The sequence below is a fragment of the Anomalospiza imberbis genome, chromosome 14, assembly GCF_031753505.1.
Source record: "Anomalospiza imberbis isolate Cuckoo-Finch-1a 21T00152 chromosome 14, ASM3175350v1, whole genome shotgun sequence".
Classification (NCBI taxonomy): domain Eukaryota; kingdom Metazoa; phylum Chordata; class Aves; order Passeriformes; family Viduidae; genus Anomalospiza; species Anomalospiza imberbis.
Window position 1 is genome coordinate 11,468,947 of NC_089694.1, and position 17,880 is coordinate 11,486,826.

Below are 17,880 nucleotides of genomic sequence, written 5' to 3' on the forward strand. Positions count from 1 at the left end.
CATAAAACATTTGCAAAATGTTTCCCTGTGACAATAAATTAAACAGCAGCTCCTTACCATGGGAGGGCTCACTCCAGAAGCAGCTCCTGGTGTCTTATTTCAGATTACGATCACATTAAAATGGCCATGGGCTGGCTGGTCGAAAAGGGGGCCTCCCATCAAGAGATCATTGTATCTGCCTGAGCCTGCCTGAATCCTTGCACAGATCCTCCACTGGGAATATTATGTCCTTGTAGCTGTTCTTCCCAGGAAGGGAACAGGATCTGCTTAGAGCAAATAGAAGCCATTACAATCAGGATAAATTAGTAATGGTGAGTGGGAGAGAGAGAGCAGGGAAGGGACAGAGGTTATTGTGATTTTTCTTGCTATAAAGTGGGTGTCTGAGCTACTTATATTGCTAGAAAACAGCTCCCTGGCTTCCCCTCCGAGTCCAGATTTCAGACTGCTTGCTTACAGCTCAAGAGCTACTTTGGATTGTTAACAACTACTATAATGGTATTATGGGTTGTTAGATGCATGAAATCTGATTTCTGTTCCTGCTGGTATTGTCTCAAGTTTAGCAGCTGCACAGGCTGGTCTGCAGAGAAGAGGAAAACACACGTGCAGCCACTCTGTTCAGCACCTTTCCATCACAAGCTGCCATGCCTGTTAGGGGTTAGTTGTGGGGTCTTTAAGGTGCTGCAGAGGATAGGACTTGTGGCTCTGTGGTGATGTAGTTTCCATTTTGTAATATACAGGATGCCAAGTAATTCACTAAGCCCTGACAGCAGTCGTGGAAAAAAAGGAAAACTGAGCCACAGAAATGCCTTCATGCACAGGATTCCTTCCTTTCCTCCTAAAGCAACCTAAAGCAGGGCTGGTTTAGCTGGTTTGGGTCCACACCAGAGGCTGAATTGCCACAGCCCAGAGACAAGTTCAACCATAATATGATTTTACATTTTAAAAAGCAAATATCTGGCTGCTTAAGTGAACACATATTTCAGGTCACTTGCAGGGCATCGACTGTACATCAGCCCCTTTCCAGCTGGAATATTCACTGGAGCCCTCAGGCATGAACCTGGTGAGACCAGCCAACCTGGCAAGCTCAGCCACTGCTCCCATTTGTGTTTTTCCACTCCCTCCAGGATGCTGCTGCCTGCTGACAGCTTCACCCTTCATTCAGACTTTACTATCTGACATGAGGCATTTAAGCTGAGTGAATGGGAAATTATTGCAAAACAAAAAAGAACTTGGGTTGGGGCTGCCTGCAGGGCTCCGGAAGGAGACATATCCAGCTCTCCATCATTCCCATCTCTCTCTCAGAAGAAAAAGATCTCATATAAACTATTTCTAGTAATTTCTCTGTGTAATTTCTCATTTATAGTAATTTCTCTCGAGACTGATGCTCAGTTTTTGCACTTGCTTCTGAACCAACCTGTTCAGAAGCATGGGTGAAGGTGGCAAACACCCCAAAAGTGGGAATGGCCACTCTGGAGTTGCCTACTGTTGCTCAAACCTCATTTCTCCAAAGGAGCAATCTCCTGCTCAGGATAGGCCAGGAGCTGATCCTGCTGTCCCAAAACTGAGTCCTCCTGCAGCCCCACAAACTTCACCCTGGCAGAGCTGCTCCTTCTGGCAGAGCCACCAGTTCCAGGAACCTCCCAGAAATGCATCCCTCTGTGAGGCAGTGGCTGCTCCTGGTTGACCTAATGGGAAGGGATTTCTGTTTCAAGGGCTCTCCAGGAACACGTACCAAAATCTGTGCACTGATTTTGCATGGGCCTTCACAGTGAGCTTCCCAGTTTCTGCTGACAACCTCTGTGACTCAGAGGGACATCTGCTCCCAGGCATCCCCTCTAACACCTGAGGGGTGCAAAATAAGCAGGTGGAAAAGAAAAGGGATTGAGCCATGAAAAATCTTCAAGTACAAACCAGACAACTGAAACAAATAATCCAACCTGGTGCTGAGTACACTCATGCTTAGTTATCAGGATCAGAAATGTATTTATTCAGTTTTTGATAAACCAGTCTATTTGATACATTTTTTGACTTAACAAGCCTGCAAAAATGCAGCATTTTAAAATTTTAACAGAGCACATTATTACAAGGGTTTATTTAGCCAGCATTTTTTTATCTCCAAATCTCTACAGTACTTCAGTGTTTTCCCTGTCTTCATGAAGGATAAAGCTAAGCAAATATTTAGTAATGGATAATTAATTCAGCCTCTTCTTTCCATCTCTGCTGAAACATTCATCCAAGATTCAGCAATTCTTTCTTTCTGTTCTTTAGCTCGCTTCTAAACTATTGTCAATAGTTTCTGATACCTGCAATTATTCCTATTATATATTGAATGGCCATGGGCCACACATTTTATTTGCTTGATGAAGCCAAAATACTTTCTAGAATTTTGCTTTTTCTCCACTTTTTTTTAATCCTGAAGGATTTCCAATAAAAAGTTACATAAATCAGATATAAGCTGGAAGAAAGCACACTGGCTCGCAAATGCAGAAGCCTCATGGAAAGCAGCTGCCAGCTGTACTGTAGGTGCTGAGGTTTGTGTTTGATGTTAAAAGGATGGTGCCCGAGGCTCCCAGGCTGTCAGCCAGCACTCCCTGGGCTCGCTCAGTCCCTGGGGTCACTTCTGTGTCCAGCAGGAGCCCAGGGGTCACCTCAGCTCCCACTGCTGGCACCAGCAGCTTCATGTGCAGGAAAGGATAGACAAACCACCTTCACTGGCAGCACAGGGGTCACCCCTTTCATGTAGCTTTGCTTGACCCATTCTACAACTAACCAGTAAACACAGTCAGAAAACTTTCCATCTGTTTTTTCTTTTTTTTTCCACCAGTTACAACCCCACTCTTGTTGCCATCAGCACACACTTACAGGCCAGAGTCTCTGTGAGGTTCAGCATTCACAGACAACAAATGTCAGCATCATAAACCACAGGCAAACAGGCCATTAACCTTATACCCACAAGATCCTCTGCTCCTCCACAGGACACTGGCAATAAATGTGCCTTAAGTCATTTTATGATAAAGTGCTTTCAGTGCTGTAAGTGAAACAGAGAGCATAGCAAATTTTACTGCCCCAGAATCAGCTGTGTGACAAAAGTGTGTGTGGTTTGGCAATGTAATCTTTTACTCTGATAAACTATTAAATGCCAAAGAAAGCTTCTTAAGTTAATCAGGGCTTAATTTAAATAAACAAGCCAGCAAAAGATTAACAAAAAAAAATCCTCAATGGAATCTGAACACAAAAATAGTCTACAAAGTCCCATGCCAAGTTCACAGAAGTAACTCTGCTGGGATGAACTGGCCCACTGACTCCCTTTTTCTCCCCTTCCTGACACCACCAATAAAAAATCTGTTAATTTTCTGAAACACCAGCACAGCCATTTCCAGCTCCATTGATGCAACCAGCACTTTTGGCAACATTGCATGCAGTAATGCTGCATGAGGAGGAGGAGGAGGTGGGTTAGCTCCGCTGTCATGATGGAGAGGAATCAGCTGAACCCACCAGGAAGAGACCTGAGACAGAGCCCCTGGTGCTATCAACCCCTTCCCCAGGCACAGCAGAAAGTCTGTCCCCAGGAACATCCCTGTCCCTGAGGATAGGGAAGCACCCAGGAGGAAAGCAGCAGTCCCATGGGTAACTTCACTGCGAGAAGCCAGCACCACCCACTGATGGGTGTACATCAATTCCACCTCAACCACCCACCCCAGGGCTCCTCGCAGCAGGTCAGTTACACACATCTATGAATAGTCACATGTCCAGCACATGAGGTAAGGATAATATTTTTTTAAAACTCTCAGCTTGGGCCCAGTATTGTGATGTTATCCCACAGAGGCAATAAATGACCAAATCCTGGTAAAAAAAACATGTCAGGCTAGACCCCCTACAAGGTATTTTTGGGCTGATGTTACAGATGTATCAGCTCCTTCATTAGACAGTCACTGCTTAATTCTGTTGCTCTATGGACTCTCTCCTAGTGCTTTTATTACTGCATCTGGTGCATTTCCAATTATTGTCTTTTTCCAACTGCAAAACCACTTTTATTCTTTATTTTTTTCCCGTGAAAGCTGATTATATCCCAAATGTTTCCATTAAAAGAAAAAGTCTTGTTACTCTAAGTGTACATTTTTTTCCATTAATTTATTTACAACCATCTTCGCTAAGCTGAAAATTCACAGTAGGCTTGAGTTAAATAAAATCAATCCATTAAAGAAGAATATCAAAATAATCAGAGAGCCAAAATCTAAAGTGGGATAGTTAAAAAAATTATTTCTTCATGACATTTCACTTGCTCTTTGGCAAAAATGCTTCATTTTCACATAACAAAATTTAACACCTCTTTTGCTTGCTTTTTTGTTATTTAGAGCACAATGAAAAATACAAGATGACCAACTGATGACTAAAGACAAACATTCTATTTAATCACAATGTGTACATCCAAAATAGAAATTACAAAGCTGCAATTCAAAATGTATTCACAACACCACTCCACCACTGTCCATGTGCCAGATGCAAAGATTTTTTGCAAGCTACTGGCAAAAGGGAAATTCCAGCCACTGACAACTCACTAACAGGCATCAGGTGAAAGGAAGAGGAGAAGGGCAGCAGGGGGTGCAGATGCAGGAGACGCCCAGGAAACTGCAGCTCTGCACTCCCTGCACATTCACTCACTCCCCACTTACCTCTCCCACCAGCTCCCAGTATCTCCTGTGCTCCAGTGTGGTTGAGACCTTCCATCCCTGAGCCCTGATGCCAGGCTAATGTGACACTGACTCCTACCTCATTAGTTCATACTGAAATGTTTTGCACACAAGGCATTGCAAAGGTGGGATTAGGCCCATTAGCAAAGTAACCGTATTTTACATTTGGGCAAACAGTTTATATTGCACTCAAACTCTCCTTTCACAAAGAGACTTTCCTGAGGTCTCGGAGGAAGCCTGTGGGAAAGACAGGAAAACAGTCCTTGCTTGCAAAATCCCACTATCTTTAAGAGCATATCTGCACTCTTTCAGATTAAAGCAGAAAGAAATTAATATTTCAAATTCCTCATTGTCATCCTCCTCAGGTTTCTTCATTTTCTGCTGCAAATAATCCTCTTTTTCTTTAGATGTACCTTGGAATTCAATTTTCCTCACGTTAAAGAGGTGCTATCACCAGTGACAAATGCAAAGCTCTCATTCAAACTGTGCTGGTGATTTGGAGCAATTGTACACCAAGTACAAAGTGAACCCCTTGCAGGGAGTATGAATAACACCATGCTGCTGCTTCAGTACAACTACATCTCTGCATGGAAAAAAAATGGCACAAGGAATTAAAAAAAAAATGTATCCATATCTCCTTTTCCTTCTGCCAGTGTTCCAAGAGCTTACTGGAATTCAAATATACGGAATACATAAATGATTAAACAAAAAGGCAAATTAAGTTTCCTCTTGGTTAAAATCGTGTATGGCATCAGTTTGGCATCTTCCATGTCCCCCGTGAGTGGATTAGTACTGAACATTAACACCTCCAAGGTGATGCCCATTAATTGCCTTATTACCCTGACACTTGCAGCCCTGTGCATGGTCTCTTTCTCCCTGGTCCAGGGAGTTTCCTAATTTTTCTAATGATCACACTGGGCATTTCTATGGCACCAACAATGGGTTATTTCAGCTTTTTCCTCCCTGCCAGTGAGCGCAGTGGCAGCAATCCCTCGATCCATTCATTGGCAGCCAACATCATCTCCTGCCAAAAGGCCACCTCCTCCTGTGTGGAGTCCATCCAGTCCACAGAGATGCCATAGCTCAAACCTGAAAAGAACGAGAAACTTTGGGAGCTACACAAAGAGTTCCCACTCCATGCAAAAATACTCAATGGGATGTAACTGCTGCAGGCAATGTCTTAAGAGGAAAGCTGCTGACTCCCCCTCAGCAAACTGCACCCTGAGCACCTCCAGTGTTCTTGCAAATGCCCATTCTACACCAGAGTTCAGTATGAAGTCACTGCAACAGCCACAAAATGCAAGAACCCTAAACATAACCTGCCAAGGAAAGCAATATTGGGCTCAAGCCTTTTCTGCATCTTTTTGAACAGTAAGAAAGTTCTTAAAGGTTTGGTTTTCCCCTTAAAAGATTTTCTTGTGGACAAGGTGGAGTATTCATCAAAATTCTCTTGTTTCATTTCTACAGGAATCAAACATACCATAGCAGAAAAGTACATCCAATCCAATTCAACCAAATTTCTAGGTGCCAATTTTTTGTCAGTGAGAGAGAAGTCTAAATTTAGATCACAGCTAATCTTGGGTTTGGTATTTTTATGTCTTATTGTTGTTGCCCCTTCCCTCTGGAGAGTTCACAACCCACCTGGTGACATTGGAGGTGGAAAACAGAGAACATACAGGCAAATCCAACAGCCACAGTGCACCTGCAAGGCAGACCTTCCAGCTACCATGAGCTTTGTCCCCTAGGGAACACCTAGCCTTGATTGCAACATTGTGAGATCTCTCAGAGAGCACTTCAAGGATGGACAGTCACCAGGTGGTGCTGTCCTGTGTGACATTCCAGTCTATCCCTGAGTGCTCTTCCCTGGGAGGAGCACCAATATTATGTTGGTTTGTCATGCAGCCTGTTTTCCTGCAACAGTAGGAAAACTCTCTTGAGTTTTGCCAGACCTCAGATCTGATGTTGGCAGAAAATGTGGGAACAGAGCGTTGTTACCATGGTACCAGGGCCCCTCCATCCAAGACATAGTGCAGGTACCAGTTACTAAGACACCCCATTCCTGGTTTCTCTCCAACAGGAAAATACTCTGCAACTTCCCACTTTACCTTGTAGCTCAGTAAAGGAAAATACTGACCTGTCCCAAGGCCCAGCCTGATTCCTCCAAGGAAATGGTTGGTAAGTTTTTCATGATCCCACACAGTGAGTTCAACACAGGCATCCTTCAGATCCTCCGTGTGAAAGCCATCATACACAATGGTGTGATTGAAAACAGGGTTGGTGTCTCTCTTTATGACTCGGGTCTTTTGGTAGCTCTTCTTACTGGTGTCTGGAAGCACATAGCTTTTGGGAGGAGAAAACACACAGCATGAAGCACTGGACATTGACCAAGAACTTTTTCACAGCAAGGACTTTCCTACTTTGGCCACAGGTGAATAACAAGGGCAATCCTCCTCTACAATTCTCCCAGTGCAACACAAAGGCTTTCCAGTATGGAGGCATAGCTTGGTGAGCCTGAGAACAGAGTAGGAAACCCAGCCCCCTGTGGGGCCCAGAGCAGGAGCAGCACCGTGCTCAGGCACTCACCACTTCACAAAGGAGTCAACTCCAGACGGACGCAACTGCAGCAGGTCCTTGACGTCTTTGACCCAAATGTGAACTTCGCCAGAGGGAGGATTCTTGGGCCCTGCCGTTTATGAGAAGAGAAAAGCTGTCATGCCAGCTGGAGCTCCCAGAATGACAGGGCTCCTCTCCAGGGACCCGTGGGACCCACACGGTTCCCATGTGCTCACTGCCCCTCCCTGGGGATCTCAGCACTGCAGGCAGCTCCGTCACTGCTGCAGCTGCAGAGGCTCCTGACACAACCTGCCAGTGCTGTATCAGACAAGAAAAGAGATGGAACTGCTGAGCCAAACAACCTTGTGCCTGCCCCACAGTAACATAGGTTCTGTGCTGCTCCTATCACATCACAGCACCCTACAGTGCCCACAAGCTCCTAAATTGGAGGTTGTTGAGCTCTTCCTCTCTCCCCAATACCTTCCCAGTAAATCCAGATGTGGAAATCAGATGCAGATGTGGAAATAGGCTGCAGGCAGTATTGTCAAACACTGCCTTTGTGCTGATCTCTAAGGTCTTGCTCTGATGAGATTCCTCTTCAAGCAGCCCCTAAGCAGATGAGGCATTGCAAGCTGTGTGTTTGCACTTGGGCAGTAGCCCTTAATGCATGAACCACACTTACCCAGGCTTCCAGGGGGGACGTACTTTATGGACAAACTCATCACTCCTCGATGATCCACACCATTAACAGCAGAAAGGCTCTGAAATGGAAAGGGTTATGACTGACTAAATGGAGGATTGTGGAAACACAGCAAGGCAAACAGCTTTTGACTTCAGTGGAAAAGCACAAATGGACAAACTGATTTTCCATGGCTGGAGCAGCCTGCTCTTAGGGCAGGTCATTTCTCTGTGGGTTTGTTCTCAAACTCAGTCTCAGAAGCAAAAGCCTGAGGATTCAGAGTACAAGGTTGCCCTTCCAGACATGCCCAGTTGGATATAATTAAGCATCTTGGTTCTGGAAGATAAATGTCCTTTATTTGCTTAAAAGTGACTTCATATCAGACCTGTGAATCCAGAAGCAAGCAGGAAGCTGTACAGGCTTCACAAACAGTGGCACCTGAATATTTACTTCTCAAGGTACATCAGCTCCTTCACCTACTACTCTGCTGTTTTTAAGGGATGGTCTTCATGTGAGTGGAGAGAATGGCAAAGTCATGTCAAAGTTGCTGTGATTAGTGTCAGGTTGCATTTATGAAAGCGTCCCTACAGATCAGTCACCAAAACAGACCTGAGAAGGCCATTGTTCTGAGCACTGAACTGCACTATGGTGTCCAGGGGTTGTTCCCAAGTACAGTTCACGTTGTTCCGCTCCACCCAAAGACCTCAGAGGAGTCAGGAAGGACTGCTGCCACCCTCAAGGCTTCAGGGCTGGGCTAGAAAGCAGGACTGCAGCTGAGACCCACTTACCCGGGGCTTCAGCGGGTACCAGTTGAGTTTCCTGTTGCTCCAGTCCCAGCTGGCCAAGTCTACTTCAATCTCTCCCAAAAAACTGTTACGTCCCAATGGATCATTGTGCCAAACAGAGAGATTTAATTTTTGGATCAGCAATACCATTTTCTCTATTTTATACTAGAGGAAGAAAGAGACATCAGGTTGCTCAAATTTTTCTTCTGTTTCTTTCACAAACAGAAATAAACTACTCAACAGCTTGAATACGCTCTGAGACACTCTAACCCACCCCACACATGCACTACCAATGGACTGGCTTCAGTCTGAACATCTCTTTTTTTGTCCTATAGCAATATTACTACCCTGACAAAGCTTTTCTGCTGAGCACGGGGAAACCTGGCATTCCACTCATCACAGGGCAAAACCAATATTCTTTCAAGAATTATTAACACAGGCCTGGGCATTGTTAAATAATCCTCTGTGCTTTGATGAGTATGATCACATAATGCAGATCTTTCTTACCAGTCCTGTGCCTTGTGACTGCATGCCAGGGAAGGGGGGAGGACAAACAGCTCTTGCTCTGACTGCAGGACCCTATTGCATCCAAAGATCTTTGTGGTTTTGGCAGAGAAATCTTGGGTGCCACACAGATGGGTGCAGAGGAACCTTTAACATCCCTGGCCTCTCAAACCCCAGGGAAGAGCAGTGCAGTGCTGGTAGGAGGCAGGCAAAGAACCTGGCCAAGGAGGCAGGATCTTTCCAGACCTGCCTGACAGAGGTGCCTACTACAACAGAGGTTTTCAGAGTGTGTGTTTGTTCTTACCCGTAACACCTCGTTGTAAATGGGGTTCACTGTCCTCTTCTTCACTGACGTTTTCCTCTTACCCATCCTGGCTTTGTCTGGGAGCAGGTAAGTTTTAACGTACCTAGAAAACAAACTGCAGCTGGATATTGCCCCACATGGCCAAGCTCTCCAGTAAGCTGGCAGGAAGGAAGGAAGGAAGGAAGGAAGGAATCATTGCATTTAAAGAAAATAAAAATCCTCCAGAACACAGAATTCAGGAATGTAGAAATGCCAAGGCACTAAAACATCACTCACGGGTCAGATCTGCCTTTCTTCTCATCCACTACAGCCAAGTCCTTGCACTGGGACACGTGGACCTGGAACTCCCGGTTCTTCTCGTCATAGTCTAGAGCAAATTCCACAGTTCCTTGGGCATCCACACTCCCAAAATCGCCACTGTAGACACTGAGCACACTGCCACTCACCTGCCAGGGGGAAGAGCAAGGTCAGTGCCACTGAAACAGGCACAGTCTGACTCGGTTCTGGACACAGATGATAGTCTGAGAAATGCATTCACAGAGAAAAATTCTGCCTGGTGCAGTGTGTTGTTCTTGACACAGAGATGGCTCACAGCTGTGGCTGTTCTCAAGCAAGCCATGGCGGGGGAATCCCTATTAGGGTCTCACAAGGATGTGCTATCCTAGACCAGGACTTAGAAGCACTGAATGCTCAAGAAATACAGAAGTTTTTTCACTCCTGAATCCCAAAAGTTTGGGAAATGGACTCAGATATTCCTGGGGGGACCACACATGTCTCTTCCTTATGCTTACAGAACAAATAACTGATATCCTGACCCAATCTTATCACTAAGAAAGAAAGAAATTGAGAGAACTTGAACTATATTATGAGAACTTGTTATTTCAGGTAGCGATAGTCACACAATTGTCAATCCACTTACAAAACAGGCTAATAAGAACCCTATCAGACTAGAAATGTAGGAAGAACATTCTATCTTGTTGCTTACTCACAATGTGCATGGAGCAGCACAAAACAGATACAATCATGTTCTGAAGAGCCACTGCCCCACCAGAGAGCCCGTGCTTGCCCCAAAGGCATAGGAATGTGAGGTTTCTCCAGATACAAATCTGGAGCTAGGCACTCAGGACTTATTTGCTTTCCCAGAAAAAACTGCAATTTGCCCAGACAACTTGGGCTTCTTTTTTCAGGTCTTTGTCTTTCACTGATAGAAAGTCACAAAGCACAAGCAAAGCTCAGTTACAGAAAGCTGAGATAATTTTCTCTTGTACCAATCACTCATGATTCCTGACAGGGTATCATAAAAGCTGTTTACAAAGCAAATCATTAACCCTCTTGGCACTTCTCTGTGGTACTGTCATGAACATTTATCAAAAAACCTTCCTAGTAATTAACCCAATTCTTCTCTGTCTTTCCCTACTTACTTTGGTTCTGAATTTTATTATAACCTCCAAAAACCTGCTAAACATCTCCAGTCATTCCTTGGAGCTGCATTTACCATCCCATCAGGATGGTAAAACTCACCCCAGCAGAGAATCCTGAATGAGATTTTCAAGAACACTTGCATGACCTGGACTCATTTTCAGCTTCCAGATGCTCCAAATTAGGAGAAGAGCTCATGTGCCCCAAAGTTTTTAATATATTTATCTACATTCATGACCTCTCCCTACCAGCTTTGCTTCACATATATTCTGTAAATCTCAAATATACTCCTTGGAGAAATCTATAACAGTAACACAGCAAATTCAAGCACTTTTAAGCAGCTCTCTCCCCAAATACTGTCTCTAAGGAGTCTTTTAAAAACATTCAACTAAACACATCCAGCTTTTTTCAGCTTTCCTTAGAGGCTGAAGCTCCAAAACATGCTTTTGCTGTCCAACTCTGAGTTCCCTCTTATCTGCTGATAAAGGATGAGCTTACAGAGGGTACCCATCTGCAGTCCTGGACCACAAGCATGTCCCTTAATAGCTGTGTGCCTCATTTTCCCACCTAGAAACCCCTCCCCCACCTTCTGCACCACCAGGACTCAGAGCATCCACACCTGGCAGTGGGGGCCGTTGCTTATGGGGAATTTGACCAGCGATGACTCAGTAGGTCTCTATTTTGAGGGGGCACCTGGATTTAACCTGAGCAAGTAATTAATCAGCCCTGTTCCTTTAACAATGTACCCTGCAGAAACCAACAGGCTGCTCTGGAGGCCACACCATAGCAGCAGCCGAAATGCAGCGTCACTGCAGCGGACTGAGGAGCCTGTCCAGGAGCCCTGTCCAGGAGCCCTGTCCAGGAGCCGCCGCGCTCGGAACCTACCGAGGAGACCGAAGCCATGTCGGACGAGTGGCTGCCAGTGCTGGGTGTCTTCTTGTGCCTGTTCAGCTGGAAGCTGACTTCCGAGGCCGTGTCTGATTCCGTCTGCTCAGAAAATAAGAAGCATCTTTAAGCTGTGCCGAACGAGCACTCTGCAGCACTAGAGAGAAAAAGGAATTGCTCAGCAGAGTCCCGTGAAGCAGCGATCGGGTTAGGAGAGAGGAGGAGAGTGCAGGGAGCCTCCCCAGGGTATCCCCTCCAAGCAGCACTGAACGTCATCATTAACTGCCTCCAAACAGAGCTGCATGCCGCGCCTGGGCTCTGGGAAAGGGCACACAACAATGTGGCTTGACACACAGGGCAACACCCTCCAGGATGGAACAGCTGCTCTGGGCTACTGGAGGCTTTTTTCTTAAGGCATTTCTCATTTATTCATGACATAACCAAGGCATGCTCTAAAGCAAGAACTGTTGGCCTCCATGAGAAACATTTTCATGGCACCAACTGCCATTCAGGGGATGCCCTGAACACAATTTCAGCCATTTCTGGCATCAACCCACCTCAGACAACAGGAGAGGAGAGGATCTGCTCAGTTCTTTGACTCTTTCAGGTTCAAGAAATTGATGTGGCATCAAATGAGGTTTATTGTATGCTGCAGGTACAAAGAAAAGGCATCAAGATAGTTTGTCAGAATCAGGAAATTTTAAGTCACACTTTTGTTAAAGGGCACAAGGAAGAAGGAAAAGCTTGTGGAAGGCACTGGAGTACTACCTACTTGCTCTGTCTGTGTCACCTGTCATTGAAGCTGATCCTCCCCAAGACAAAAACTGCTAATTAACATCCTGGAGCTATTTTCAGCGCGTTTTCATTCACTGTGTGGGAGTGTGGAACTCCCTCTAGTGGCTCATCTAATTCCTTTATCGGCATAAGGACGTGGATGTTGCCTCCTTTGTGTAGACTGAACTTATACTAAAACCACCCAATTCTGCCTCCTTGTCAAATCATGTTCACATTTTTATCTCACAGCACAGTGCTCTGTAGAAAAGAGCACTAAAATATTTATACCCACAATTTCACCATTGCATACACCTCTCAAATACTCTGCTAGACACAGAGGTGGACAATAGCCAGATTATCTAAAAGAAAAAAAGAAATTTCCTATCAATAGAAAGATAGTTGCGGTACTATTTAAATGTCTAACGAAAACTTATTTTTTGTATCTTTATCTTCTCCCCATAACTCTCTTGAAGATGACTTTCTCCATCCCAGAAGAATTTGTTTTGGAAAGATGAACATGCATGTTCATATACACACTTGTTTGGCATTTTAGGCATGATGATACATTCTTTGGTGCTCAAAATGCTCAAGAGATTCTTGACTTACCATTCATTTGATATTTTTATTTCCAACCTTGAATAAATAATAGTATCCACAGACTATTTGCTATATTGCAAACATGAAACTGTCACTCTGTTACAGGAGGGTTTCTAGGGATGAGGTTTGGGGCTCTAGATAAGGGGAAGCTGCAATCTTGGTTGTTTTGGTGGAGACCACATCCCTGGACAGCAATTTGGGGCCTGGAGCTTTGAGCCAACATGCCCTGTGACATGTCGGGCACCACATGATGGGGCAGTGTTTGGCACGAGGTGCCACCTGGGGTGGGCACAGCCACAGGGCTGTGCAGTGGGACCTGCCAGCAAGTGGGACCAGCAAGTGGGACCTGCCAGCAAGGGGGTCCAGTGGGACCTGCCTCCCTCCCATAACCAGCCTTGGACTTCAACTCAAAGCCTCTAAGTGGCTTTACCTTTACCTTTCCTTGGGCATTGCCTTCCCATGCTTCTCATTTCAGTCCTGGCAGCTTTGGCCTCACCACTTCCCTTTGAGGCAAGCTCTTAGCTCTCTTTTTTGGTCTTGCCAGGTTTCACCCCTGGGGATTGTCATTGGCTTTCTTGGGCACAGAGGCTGCTGCTGCCTTCCCTCAGGTGCTTTCCATGGCTGCAGCTTTCTTGGGCTTCTTCAGGCAGGTTGCTGCTTCCTTGGTTGCCTTCTCCTCAGCTTCTCTGGGTTTCTCAGGAAGACTCACCATAAAACATGTCCCAGCTGGCAGCTGGGGACATCAGTCCAGCCACGGGCTGTGGTCTGGGTGAGGGGAGAGGCCTCATGAGCAGGAGTCTGTGGCACCACAGACTGACACCAGGTCTGGCGCCTCGGATCAGTCCACGGGCTGCCAGCAGATCCCACAGCCTCATGCAGGAACAGGAGAGACGGGCACGAGCTTCTTGCCAACCCTTTCAAGCACTTGTGTTTTTGCTGAAGTAACAAACCATCAATCTAGCTGTAATTTCCTGGCTCTGAATTTAATTTTAGGCAGTATAAACTCTCTAATTTGATGATGAAACAATATGTCATTTTCCTAGCCTGGTACATGCACAGAAGCATGGTGATGAAAACTGGCATAATATATTGCCTTCAGCAAATGTAAACCAAAAAGAAGAAAGAAAGATGTTACTCACTCTCTGTGGTTGTGTAAATGTTCACCATGCTCTTTGCAAGATTAATGCTATTTGCTCGGGCCAGTGCCTGAGCAGCAGGAGAATGATCCCCATCTTCCTCTGGAACACACAAAAAGCCAAATCAACATGGTAAATAAATAAACACAAATGGGCAGTGCATCAACAAGCCCGTGTGTGTGTGCCTCCCTTGGTCCCTCTGCCCAGAGCACACCGCAGTTACATTGCACAGGGCTGCTTCCCAATCATCCAGGTGCTCTGATGTCTCCCCGAGAAAGTCTCTTTACACTGTGTCAGGAAATGTAAATACTGGATTAATCCAGTCTCCAAGACAGACCAACTCTCGTGAAGAGCTTTCAAAGAAACAGAGCCATCTGTTAATACCATCCTAAAATGAATGAATTAATAAAGGAAAAGGCCCTGAGAAATACTAGAATAATCTAGTCTATAAATGGTTGGACTTAATGATCTTACATGTCTTTTACTACTCACAGTATTCCATACAGAAAATACTTGCAATGACCTGAAGTGCAACTCAGGATTTTCATAGCAATGTTATATGAGGTAGGAAATAAGCCAAGAAATGACACAATTAAAAAATAAAAATCAGAGGAGTCTGTAGAAAACCCTCTCAAACAGGTCTTACCCAGGTACATGAGGACAGAAAAATTGGAAAAAGAAGGGAAGATGCTCTCTCTTCGTAGGTCTTTGCTTGGAAGAGAGCAGAGCTGTGGGTAATCAGAGCCCAAATGTAAAGTGAGTTGCAAATAACAATAACATTTTCTCATAGTAATAGTCACTACAAGAGCCCATCAAACCCAGAGGAAGAGGCTGCTAAAATGGTGATGATATTGATATCATCATGGTTGAGAACATGGTATCAGAACCCAGAAGATCAGACTCCTTGTTCAGTCCACTTTGCTTAAAGTTTAGTATCAAAGTTCACTTGTGCATTCCAAAAAGACACAAAATGTCATTTAGGCACTGACAACCAGTGGCTATATCAAGGTACTCTAAGAGCCAGTGTATTTATTAAACACTTTGCTTCACATTTTATTTCTTCTATTTGTGTTAGACTTATCGCTACTATCACAAAGAATTCTTCCAGTCCCACATTTGAAGAAAATACAATCTTGCCAGTGAGTGAAATGAAGTGAGCTCCTGTGATGTGCTGAAGGCAATGGAGGGCTGTCCCAAGGTGAGGTGCTTGCAGGTAAGGCACAGGGGCTGGGAGTGGGAAGGAAAGCAAGGGAACATGGCACCGTCCCCTTCTGCACTCGCACTAGGCTACACAAGATTTGTTTCCAAAGCTGATTGCAGAACACATTCTACACAAGCTAACTCTGCACAAATTGCAATATAAGATAAATGGGCAGATGAAGAAAATGTGCAAAATGCAGAAGGGTTAGGGAAGAAAACCAGCCTAGGGATGGCTCTCTATCTGGATTTCACAGGGTGCAGTCACAGCCCTCAGTACCTGAGTAAACAGCTGAGTCTGTTCCCTGAACAGCTTCTCTCTCTCCAGATGGTTCAGCAGGTGTTGGCTGGTCTGAAGACTTGCATGTGTTTTCCTCAGGTAGCTCTCCATTTATTTCCATGTTGTCTTGAGTGCCCAGATCAGATCTTTCCTCTTTCTCATCATCACTTTCACCATCTGTGGGCACAGGCTCGATCAGTATCTGCACCCTGCTCGCCAGGGACCTCCCTGTGGGTTTGTGCTCTTCTGCCACGCCCAGCTCCTCCACGGGCGTCCCTGGCCCCAGCGAGCTGCCAGACACATCCTTGGTGGGCGACTGGAGTTGGATGGAAGGCGCTCGCACAGGCAGTCTGGATTTCTTGGAGCAGTGCTGCACCACCTTCTCTTCCTCTGGCATCAGCAGCTTCCCACTGCTTTCACTCAGCAAGTCATTTCTTGTAACCAGGCCCCCTTTGCTCTTGGCACACATGGATCTGGGAGTGACGGAAACTGAGCCCTTCCTTGCAGGAGTGCCATAGCTTGGCTCTTCCTCGCTAGAAGACAACGTTATCGTCCTTTTGGAGGGGCTCCTTGTTTTGGTGAAGGCACCAGGTTTTTCTTCAGCATCCTGGCCTTGCCCAGACTGCAGGGAGAGCGAGCGGCACAGCTTGAACGGCCGAGCATCTGCCTCGGCCCAGCCCGGCTCTGCCGACGAGTCTGCTCCCTTCTCCCAAAAGTCCTTCAAGCTCCTGAAGTGCTCACGGTCGAGGCCGATCTCCTCCTCCTTGTTACTCATGGATGAGATGGTGTAGTTCACTCCTGGCTTACCCGCCCGGCTGCTCTCCCCTGCCGCGGGCAGTGGTCTGGGGCTTGCCAGCGGCTCTTTCTTTGCAAGGCTGTTTTCTGCTGGCCCAGTGTGATTCACAACCTGCTCAACTCTGGGGAAGGTTCTGCTTGCTTTCTTCTTAACTGGTATTTTGCTGGGAGCATAAGTTTCTTCAGGTGGAGTTTTTGGCCCCTCTGTGGTGCCAGTGGCCCCATCAGCAGCTTCTCCTCCAGCTGCAGTGCTGAGCTGAGGCACAGCATCCTCTGAAGGCTTGGTGGGCAGTGGAAATACTCCATGACCTACAACAACAACAAATGCTCAGAGCCTGTCCCACTGCATCACATCCAATCTCCCCAGAAGGTCTGGGCTGCAATTTCTCAATGAGAAGACAGGGAATTTTCAGAAATCATCAATATATTCCTAGTTCTTTTCCATATTCAGACTCTAGAAAGCTCCCTCCATCTGAAGAAAGCCCTGAAAACCCCAGTCCTTCTCCCTGCAACAGGACACAGAAAAAATCCACTGAGCTCTAAACTGTTGCTGCGAGTTGAGGATTTGTTTGCAGGATCCCTTTCAATTTGACAGCTTCCCTACTGGCTATTTGCTATGTTCTGAAAATACACTCTACAGTCAATGCTGGAAAGAGAGGGCAAGTCCTCTTCTGGATTAAACAGCTGAAAGCCAAGCACTCAGTTCAATATGAACTGAGAGCCCAGAGAAGTTGCAGTCATCAGATTGCTTTCTGCCTTGGTCCCTGCTGCCCTGCCTGTAATTCACAAAGCATTGGCAGCCCATTCTTATATGCCAAGGTACTCTTTGTTTGCATCTTGTCTCTTGGTGTTTGATGTTGAGTAACAAAAGCACCAACAGCTCACTGAACAAAAAAACTTACCTTTTTTAGACAAATGAAAGCTGTTTGTTGCAGTCACAAATGGACTTGTTCCAGTGTCACTCTCTGAGGAAGAGACATCATGTATGCTGGATCTCTGAAAAGAAAACAAATCTTATCAGTGTATAAATACTTTCAAGACTGGAAAAATTGTATTTTATTTGCGCAGAGACACCAGGGCAGGCAGCCTGTGGAGCCCCTGTCAGTAGGAATAGATTTGGTGAAGCTCCAAGAAGTAACAAAGGTGCAGAGGCTGTGCCTGTACTACCTTGTATGATGCAGACAACTGGACAGGAAGTCTTGGCTTCAGTTTTGGCAAAATTTTCTGCTCTGTGGTTTCAAGGGTAGGTGTACTGGATCTGTGGGAGAGGAGAAATGCCTG

The 17,880-nt window shown here is 45.6% G+C and overlaps 1 protein-coding gene across 1 annotated transcript in view; it reads right to left on the bottom strand.

The window, feature by feature from the left end:
* Positions 1-5,378: 5,378 nt before the first annotated feature.
* Positions 5,379-17,880, bottom strand: part of LOC137482523 (synaptotagmin-like protein 2) — a 33,637-nt gene continuing 21,135 nt past the window's right edge. Inside the window, exons 5-17 of the mRNA XM_068204892.1 lie at positions 17,767-17,857; positions 17,502-17,595; positions 15,805-16,908; positions 14,331-14,429; positions 12,378-12,469; positions 11,821-11,922; positions 9,793-9,962; positions 9,517-9,619; positions 8,712-8,873; positions 7,927-8,005; positions 7,275-7,374; positions 6,826-7,031; positions 5,379-5,780 (exon numbers count right to left, since the gene is read on the bottom strand). Of these exons, the coding sequence (XP_068060993.1) occupies positions 5,635-5,780; positions 6,826-7,031; positions 7,275-7,374; positions 7,927-8,005; positions 8,712-8,873; positions 9,517-9,619; positions 9,793-9,962; positions 11,821-11,922; positions 12,378-12,469; positions 14,331-14,429; positions 15,805-16,908; positions 17,502-17,595; positions 17,767-17,857 (2,548 nt within the window). The 3' untranslated portion in view covers positions 5,379-5,634. The remainder of the gene's footprint in view (positions 5,781-6,825; positions 7,032-7,274; positions 7,375-7,926; positions 8,006-8,711; positions 8,874-9,516; positions 9,620-9,792; positions 9,963-11,820; positions 11,923-12,377; positions 12,470-14,330; positions 14,430-15,804; positions 16,909-17,501; positions 17,596-17,766; positions 17,858-17,880) is intronic.